The sequence below is a fragment of the Tigriopus californicus genome, chromosome 2 (assembly GCF_007210705.1).
Source record: "Tigriopus californicus strain San Diego chromosome 2, Tcal_SD_v2.1, whole genome shotgun sequence".
In the NCBI taxonomy this organism is placed as follows: Eukaryota; Metazoa; Arthropoda; class Copepoda; order Harpacticoida; family Harpacticidae; genus Tigriopus; species Tigriopus californicus.
In genome coordinates, this window is record NC_081441.1 from 12,687,525 (window position 1) to 12,697,615 (window position 10,091).

The following is a 10,091-nucleotide window of genomic DNA, read 5'->3' on the forward strand; positions in this document are numbered from 1 at the left end:
AAACATTGGAAATAGCTCCAAGCTCTGAATTTTAGGGACGGGGGTATATTTACATCCAGTGGTTGCTCCTTGTGATTGCTTGAAAATCCATGTTGTTAAAAACTAGCTAGATCAGCGCTCCTGAAAAATAAACCTGGATATGCAATGACTTTTGGTCAATCAATAATGTAGAGGATCAATGAGGTTCGTGCATGTGGTCTTTCAATAGCCTTTAAGGTATTTAAAATGAGCACATGAAGCGATTGTGATACATATGATATGTGATCGATTGCCCATAAGTAGTCATCGTAAAACAAATGGTAGCTTTAGTGATTAACGCAAGGCACGTAAAATTTTCATGTCAGTTTTTGCAAATAAGATGCTACTAGTTGCATAAAATGAGAGCAATGCACTCCAATTTTCCAATTTCGGACTACAATAAAAACAAGTTTGCTGCCCAAATAAAACAACTTCAACAATAAAACTTCAAGATCTGTGATATGGTCCACACAAAATTTGGAAAAAGTTTGTTTTGATTTCATATTCTTGGGTAATCAAGAACTAAAAATTGTTTTTCAAGACACATTTGAAAATTATTTGCTAATTGGCTATTGTTCAAAATTGGTTTGAAGAGGTCATAAGTGTTAGAAAGATTTGATGTTTTGAAAGAGGTATATCGAATAACCTCGACAATCCATCTTGTCTCAATTTTAAGGCAATATCCCAAAGGCACACAGTACAAATGGGATTAACCAGAATATGGCCCTAGCATCTTAAAAGTGTATCTGAAAGGAAATCATATACTAGTTTTGAAGTAGCCGGATTTAAGCCAGACTTGGACAAGTTTTTGACTAAAATTCCCGATCAACCTTATATTCAAGGGTTAGCCAGATCAGCCAACTCTAATCGTTGGTCGATCAAATGATACATATAAATAAAAGTTAAGTAAAATGAATAAATTTCTCGCCTTGAACTGCTGGGATTCCAGCGGAAAGGAAGTCCGTAAAAAAAGTAAGCGGAAAAACTTTGCTTTCTTTTGTTGGCCTCATTGTTATTTCCTTTGGACAAATCTCCGTTTATCTCAATTGCATATAATTGGTTATGTACGTAGGCCGTGAAATAAAGCTAGTGATTCAATTAATCGACAATTTCGATAGTTAGGCTGAGTAAAAGGAGTGAAATAGCGAATTTTTCGCTTTGATTCAGGCTTGGTGCACGTTGGCAAGGTTGTTTATAGTTAGACTTAGAGGGCTCCACTGAACCACAGAGGAAGTAAGGCCAAGAGTGCACGGCGAGCACATAAGACATCCCATTTTACAAAGTGGATGGGTGACAGCTGAACGGCAGTTAGGGTATGGTTTCTGTTTGTAGAGGCGCTGTCTTCAATCGACTGGCGTGGCAGTGGTTCATGGTCACTGATTCAGCTGCAGTAGAAAACCCAACCGCAACAAACTCGTTTCTATCCTTCTTCGTTTTCTTTTCAATGATGGCTTTTCGTGGTGATCTGAATCACTTCACAATCCCTATCAATCGTTATCGCTAAAGCCAATTTGCTTCCATTTATAATCGCCCCAGATTAACATCCCAATTCAAAACCCCTAGCTTTGATACTTTAATTCTCAAGACAGAACAAACAAAGGAGTATGAATGACATAATCAAATCCTTTTGATGAAACGGAGCGGAATCACAAGTATGGTTCTCAATCGAATTAGGTTGGCCACATCTCCAGATAAAGTTTTCCCTTAGGCGTGGGTGGCAAAACGCCAACCAACTCCTTCGAGCAAACTGACGTTGGTGTTTTGTGGTCTGATTCGAATTTGCACTACGCCATCCTACCACAAGTCCACAGCTCAGTAAGGTATTATGAAGCTCCAAAATGGTGGTGAATCGGAAGTTTGTTAATGTTAAAAGCTCAACAAAAAATGCGACGTACTCGTATAAGGAGGAAGATGTAGACTGATGATGATGTGGTTACGGAGTATTTAGTGGGCCAATATATTTACATTCTGATTGGCAGATAACCGTAAACGTTAAGTCTGACTTTGCCGGAATACGGTTAAAGATGCGATGCAAAAAACAAAAGTTAATAATGTTTTGACCTCTTCCGCTAACGATATTTAGTCCTTTGTAATTCTCAAACAGAAAAACTGGTAGGCCTTGTTTGATTATGTTTAATTACCTCGTTGTGAAAGAAATCGATCCAATCTTAAGTTAATGAAGTACTTCGATAAAATATGAGCAAAAAGTAAATATTTCATTCACACCTTGGTTGGAATTTTGTGGTTGTCATCGTAGTAATCATATTAACATCTGCACGTGAAAAAATGAAGGTTTAGTTTGTAAAGTCTGAAAGGAACCTAATGATTGACCCTAAGCAATGGCTGTTCAAGACTGATACAGTTATTCTAAGAAGGAACAACACCGTCTCAGTTGACACCGTTTATTGACATTCTATTCATACAACACCGTTTTTGACCATATTGAGCCCCAGGAAAAGGTCTTTTCATTCAAATCCAGGCAGTTGCAAGTACTATATGGTCCCGCCGTATTTCATTGGATCTTGATCAATTCGTATTCACACGAAGAACACTTCCTTTAGAATGGGAAGTTTTTTTAGGATTAACTACAATTTACTTCAGTAGAGCGACCCTCCTGAATGTCACGAGTACCTTTGATTGGAATATATTTTGGTAACAAATCATGACATAGATGAACACGGATTCGAGTTTTATGATTTTCATTTGAAAAGACCATCCGACCCCAAAAGCTGTCTCAAGGACACGAAATCGGGCCATCCTATTATTCGGCCGATGTTCTCAATGTAGTAACTAAGGTTGTTCAAAACAAAACGCAAGGTAAATGTGTGATCACATTTTTCTTTGCATTTTTTCCCATCTGTCTCATTTTTGTCAATTTTAATCATATTATTTTGAGAGCCCCTGACCTAGAACTTTTAACAGAATGATCTGAAACGTTGGCGAATTATTTTTATCAAAATACCTTGGTTTCCACACGTCCCCACAAATCGAACTAAGAGGTTTTCCGTTACGCTTCTCACTTGAACTGTCCTGCTATTTTTAAATTGATGTGCATAAACCATAGCAAATTAGATCCATCAATTTTTGTCTGCCCTCCCCCAACTTGAAATCGTACCGAAAGATGAATTCATCACAAGGGGCAGCAATAGCGGAAACAGCGTTCCTAATTTTCTATATACCCACTAGTGCTAGGACGACGAGTCCGGACTCGAGTCTTTTTTATGATTTTGAAGACTCAACAGAAAGAAAGAAAAATGAATTGGCCAAGTAAGGACGCAGCCCTTGAACAACGATCTCATAAATTTTGGTAAGCCTAGTAAAAACAAAATGAGTCTTTTTGTTAGACTTGAGTCCAGTAAAAGATTCGAGTCCTCTGCTGGACTTGAGTTCGGACTCGGCCAGTCCGACCAAAAGTCAGAAAATCAAAGGACTCGGAAATGTCCGACTTTATCCGGACTCGCCCAGCACTAATACCAACACATCAACAGTTTAGACTCCAACAAATAATGTTTGTTGGTATGTCGAGCAGAAATTCGAAATGGTTTTACTAACCGGTTTTCTTCCCAATTGCTCGCTTCAACTCCTTCGCACATCGAGGCGTCAAACTTCTGGAGATTCTACTCGACGTGAAAACAACATATTTTATCGGAACAAACATCATTGATTTGTTTTTCACGCATCATTTCTAAAAATCGAGGCCATTAAAGTTATACTATAATACATTGAATTTGAAAATCACATCATTGCCTTGGTTACTATTAGAAATTAAGTGAGTCCCCAAACGCCAAACAATATTTATAAGCGTTGGCAGATGTGGACGCTAAGGCAATGAATTTGAAAAAGAACAGGATGCTGTAGATTTCTAGTCCTCTTTTTCTACAGCATCTCTTCTCCTGGAATATATGGTGTAACGAAATACATCGAACTCTTCAACATCTTCAGTGAAGACACGGACTTCTAAAGATATCACTAGAAATCCGTGGCTTAGACTTACAGGGGACTGTGATCGACAAATTGATGATCGTGTTTTTGTATCGACGAACACGTTCAGTAATTGGGGAAACATTTCCTCCTGAAACTACGGAAGAACGAAGACGGACGAGTCGGTGAAATAGCGAAATTGCCGGTTCGTCTTTCCAAAGACGTCCAAATTAAGGATCAGTCTGGGGTGAAATGCTCCATCACATTTTTATGGCTCTGAATCACTTAATTACCGGGTTCGGGTTTAATAGCTTGATCACATTGAGAGCTTTTTATTGCGCTTGTTTGAGCCCTCTCACAACTTGCGTTATACGTTTCTATTAGAAAAAGGAACTTACTGATGTGAAATCCTTAAAGCAATAAGTTACTGAATTCAAGCGACGTAAGCTTTTCCTGTAAGATGGAGCACAACCTTTTGCTTTTGAAGTATACAGAACACTTCTACAACACACTTTTCAAAGAACGAACTGACCTTAAATGACGGGATGGAAACCCTGGGCGTTTCAGTTGTTTTTCCCGGGGAAAATCTCTAATCTAACTTGTGAAGCACGAGAATAAAACACCCGTTACTTTTCCCTCCGGATGATTTCCCGGCTTGTTTATATATCTGATACGCTTCAACCGAACACTTTGAAGCCGTAGAACCAGATTAAATAACAAGTTAGTGGTGCTTCAAGTAAATAATCATGGAGAGACGATAATTTTTTTTATTTATTTCAAAAGCAAGACATAGCGAAGATGGCATGAATAATTCGTCATTGCGGTAGGTTTAGAATGTCTGTGTTCCTATATATGTTCATGTGACTTAAATGGAATTGATGGCCTTTCCGGACCAAGCCGCCAAGTTGGCTTCGCGCAGAGCTTCCGAAACGGTCTAAAACGCGAAGAAAGGAAGCAAAAACATTAACTTCCACACTTCAATCGACCTCATAACATGGTAACTTAATAAAGGGGAATACTTACAGGATGCGCATGGCATACACGAGCCACATCCTCACAACTAGCTCCATATTCCATGGCCAAAGCAGCTTCATTGATGAGTTCACCGGCAGCCTGGAGAAGATTCATATCAGTAATCCCTTCATTGTCACTTTTGTTCTTTCACTTCATTTGAAATAAATTGCGGATGTATTGTTTGTATTTATTACTTATTCATCTGTTACTATGACAAATTGCAGAGCCAAAATTTCGCTTTCGTCTTCGTTCTCGGGAACGAGAAATTTGAATCTGGGGAAATTTCTCGAGAAATATTTTTCCTCATTTTCCGCATTCCGATCATTCGAAATTATGTTGGATTTAAATCATAATGAGTGCGATCAAGCACAATTACTGCACGTGAGATCGTAAATTATATGAGCTTTTTTTATTTGGTCACATCATTTTGGCATATCTTGCAACCCCTCTCTAAATTTTCATCAGCAAAAAAGCAAATCTTGTTCCAACTCGAAAACTAAAAATGTAATCTCAAAGTCGGGCTCTAATGAAATTATGTACCAAGAGGTTAAGGTTTAAAATTAGAAAAAGGATTTAGACGAAAAAAAAAGACTGACATGTCCCAACTTGGACCCCCCTCGGAAAACTTACCGGTCATAATGAGTGCGATCAAGCACAATTACTGCACGTGAGATCGTAAATTATATGAGCTTTTTTATTTGGTCACATCATTTTGGCATATCTTGCAACCCTTCTCTAAATTTTCATCGGCAAAAAAGCAAATCTTGTTCTAACTCGAAAACTAAAAATGTAATCTCAAAGTCGGGCTCTAATGAAATTATGTACCAAGAGGTTAAGGTTTAAAATTAGAAAAAGGATTTAGACGAAAAAAAAAGACTGACATGTCCCAACTTGGACCCCCCTCGGAAAACTTACCGGTCCCATAATGTGGGTCCCGAGGATTCGGTCGGTCTTCTTATCGGCCAAAACCTTGACCATCCCGTCGGTCTCGTTATTTGTCTTGGCGCGGCTGTTGGCGGCAAATGGGAACTTGCCCACCACATAATCGATACCTTCGGCCTTCAAGTCTTCCTCGTTCTTGCCAACCCACGCGACCTATGAATGACATTGAATTCGCAATAAATACTTATTGAATTAATTATTTATAGATAGAGATAGACGGGTCAGTCAATCAGTACCTCTGGATGCGTGTAGATGACGCTGGGCACACAGTTGTAATCAATGTGAACGGGTCCGCCCAACATGCCCTCACAAGCGAGAATGGCCTCATCCTCTGCTTTATGGGCCAACATGGGCCCGTGAATGCAATCACCGATGGCGTAGATGTTGGGAATCACCGATTGGAAGCGAGAGTTGACGGGAATGCGACCCTTGTCGTCCTTCTCAATACCCAACTGTTCCAAACCAAGATTTTCTGTGTAGGGTCGTCGGCCCACACTTACCAAGAGGACATCGGCCTCCAACTAAAAACAAGTTACAGGCCTTCATTCCTTACTCGGATACCATTCATAAACGCTGCACGCTGCACGAAATATGTTTTACGTTCTGTACTTCAGAGGGCGCTTTGTCATCCAGCCTCTACCAAATAAATGGCCGATTGGGCCAATTCCTTTATATTGAATTACAATGCGCTTGTGTTGTTTTTGGCTAATACTATCAAAATCTTATTTATAATTAATGCCCCGGGTCACATAATGTCCGGAAAAAAACTTGCGTTCAAGGCAAGGCAAGAGCAGTTTATGTAGCAATCTACCGTGCGTCTTCCCGTTTTCTTTGGGCCGTGTGACGTAGCAAATTAGGGCCTTTATTCTTGGGATGCAAAAAATTAGGTCACTTCCAGGTGAAATCTAAAACTGACTCACCTCATCGGCTTTTCCATCCTTGGCTCCTTCGACGCTGACCTTGATTTTGTCGCCTTCGCGCTTAGCCCCGGTGACCTTGGTGTTCAACTTGAATTTGATGCCTTGCTTGGCCATGGTCCTCTGGAACTGTTTGGACATCTCCCCATCAATCCCCATGCCACCCACATGGCTCAAAAACTCGACGGCAGTAACCTACAGGTTCAAGGACCATTTAGAATGATAAACAACCCTAGACCAACTTGTTCCACCCGTGACTCACTTCGCTGCCCAAACGACACCAAACCGAACCCAATTCGACACCAATCACACCAGCCCCGATCAAGATCATCTTCTCTGGAATCTCCTTGAGGCTCAGGGCACCCGTTGAGGATACGATACGTTCCTCGTCGAACTGCATCAAGCGGAATTATTCTAACTTAATATTTTGTTGGCAGGACGTACAATATTGATTGTTACAATCTTACTTCGATACCGGGGAAAGGTGTGACTTCGGATCCAGTAGCAATCATGATATTCTTGGCCTTGATGACCCGACCGACGGATCCGTCTTCCTTGAGCACGGACACCTCATTGGGACCCGTGATCTTACCGTGACCGTTGGCATGATCCACCTGTAAATGGAGTTACATGCACATTCAAGAATGACTATTCATTCAACGGGCGCCATTTTTCTTGTAAATGAAGTTTTTGAAAATTAGTCTTGAAAGTCATTATGGTCGAACATTTAAAGCTAAGAGCAAGGGTGTGCTTCGCTACAAATGAGATGGCATGAAAAGGCTAATGAGTGTAAGTTGTTGACTATGTAGATTAATTGCAATTTAAAATTCAATAAACTTCATGAGAAGACAACGAACCTTCTTACGCTGCACGAAAAATGGTTTACGTTCTGCACTTCAGAAGGCGCTTTTTGAGTCAGCCTGTACCAAATAAAGGGCCGATTAGGCCGATTCCTTTTAATTGAATTATAATGCATTTGTGTTGTTTAAGGCTAATTCCATCAAAGTTTTATTTGTCATTTGTGACCCTGGTCACATAATGTCTGGAAAAGAAATTGCGTTCAAGGCAAGGTAAGAGTAATTTATTTAGCAATCTACCGTTCCTCTTCCCGTTTTGTTTGGGCCGTGTCGCAAATAAGGGTCCTTATATGCTCACTGAGGACCCGAACATTATTTGCCAGCCCCTCATGCTCAAAAGCCATAAAATAAAGTATCTGACAATGACATATGGATCCCCCTGCTTAGACGAGAGTCAAAATCATACCCATAAAAATCCGTTTTCATAAAAGGACATACTTTCATGTACTGCAATTACCCCATCATTTACCTTATTAGCCTTGAAGAGCATGGCGATGCCTCCGGTGAGTCCTTTGACGGCATCATTCTTGGCCTTCATGAGGTTGCCCAAATTGATCTGCACGTCCGTGAAGTCAACGCCGCGTTTGGCCATGTCGCCGGTTTTGGCCATGTGATAATAGTGGGAATTGTTGAGCAGAGCCTTGGACGGAATGCAGCCCACATTCAAGCAGGTCCCGCCCAAAGTGGGATTCTTCTCCACACAAACAGTCTATCAAATCAAATCAAAAGGTCTTTTACATTCAAAAAAAATGTCTGACCCCAAACATGATTCAACCATGAATCCGGATTATTGTCGCACAAATGGCGCGTTCTGTATATACAAGCCTAATACAGGGCCGCGGTTGTAGCCAGATGGGGTTGTTGGATTAGGCATGGCAGGGATTCGAACCAGCCAACCCCTCAGATACCTGAGATTCAGATACCTGCAAAAATTTATGCGGTGGGTTCTGCCTCACTCTGGAATTCCATATCCCGATAGGGATCTAGTCTGTGCTTTTAAAATAGCACTGGATAAATATTTGCCTGAATTATAAAAAAGGTATCCAAATTTGCTAGCTATATCCGATTTAATTACAGGAAAGTGTTATCGTATAGAGACAACAAACACAAACACGAAGCAGAACAAATGAACATCAATTAATACGCTAAAAAAGTGCGCGAGGGGCCTTTTTCTGTTCGCATTATGAAATTGTGGAATTTCTTGCCGCTGGAACTAAAATTATGCTCTAGTCTGTCCTTGTTTTAAGTGTGGACTTTTCGACGCCAATCTACTACCGCACTGCAAATGTCCAATCCCTCCCCAATGAAAAGTACCTTTACCTACACTTTACGGATAATTCAATTCGCTGGCGAATGACTCCAATAATCTTTCATTTCTCTACTTTTCTTTCTATTTCGTTTTTAAGCTGCGTCTTTCGCACTTCATTTTTGAATCCATTACTATTGTCTCACCATTTCTTGGTGCCCTAAGTGTTTTCACACTCAACAATCATCAATTCTCCAGTTAGACCACTCCAGATCCCAAGAACTATCTCAACCCGTCTGATCTAAACCGGTTGACCCTCTAACATGTCTTTGTCACCTTCATGCCCAGCTGTGCGGCTTTGATGGCTCCCACGTAACCGCCCGGTCCCGAACCAATGACCACGAGATCAGCTTCGTCTGAACTGGAATACCATCGCACCCGATGGCTCGACGAGATGGCCACCGGACTCAAAAACACCTAGAATATAACATCATATGATGATTATGGAAGTTATGACACATCTCGTCGATTACCACACGACTCATAGGACGTGTCCAATGCACCTTTTGAGCGGCGTTTTCCAAGCCTTTCTTGGCGATGTGGAACATGATGTGGGATGGATGAATATGTGACGGATCCCTGGATGAGGATTCGGACGCTCTCGAGGACTTGAACGGATCAGCTGAGGAGCCTGGGATGGAGGCTGGAGCTGTTAGTTGTGTGTATGTATGTAGTAGTTGACCGTGGGCAAAATGCACTGTCTGCAGATAGGAAGCCCACCAGAGGGAGCAGCGGATCAGGAACACACGAAAGAATGGCCACTGAGGAGACTAACACACGTTGGAGGGCGCTGGGAACGTCCAGAGTCGCTCAACCTCGCCAGAAAGGCTATCATTTTTGACATTAATAGATTTCGGGTGTCCTCGGTAGTTATTCTGAACAACCATTGAATTATTTAGCATTCGTATTTACTAATTCAAAGAGTGAACCTGAGCATAGCTGATTCTCGATTTGTAGGGCCTTAGTCGTTCCTCAATAAATGGAACGGATTAGTTACTGAATCAATGGTTACATTTTTGTTTGAAACATTCCTAAAATTCAAAGTTTTCTTGTCAGCTTGCTATGCTAATGAGCATTGATAATGTTGATTTGCTTAGCATTACTGATGGGTAGGGG

General features: G+C 40.9%; 1 protein-coding gene across 1 annotated transcript; it reads right to left on the reverse strand.

Annotated features, from left to right (window-relative positions):
• Nucleotides 1-4,692: 4,692 nt before the first annotated feature.
• Nucleotides 4,693-9,651, reverse strand: LOC131893311 (dihydrolipoyl dehydrogenase, mitochondrial-like). Its single transcript, XM_059243303.1, has 10 exons — nt 9,479-9,651; nt 9,252-9,392; nt 8,139-8,378; nt 7,280-7,426; nt 7,075-7,206; nt 6,816-7,007; nt 6,132-6,416; nt 5,869-6,048; nt 4,963-5,052; nt 4,693-4,873 (listed from the first exon to the last, which is right to left on the reverse strand). Exons 1-10 carry the CDS (start codon nt 9,521-9,523, stop codon nt 4,805-4,807), a joined length of 1,521 nt encoding a protein of 506 aa, XP_059099286.1. The 5' UTR covers nt 9,524-9,651; the 3' UTR covers nt 4,693-4,804.
• Between the last annotated feature and the right edge of the window lie 440 nt (nt 9,652-10,091).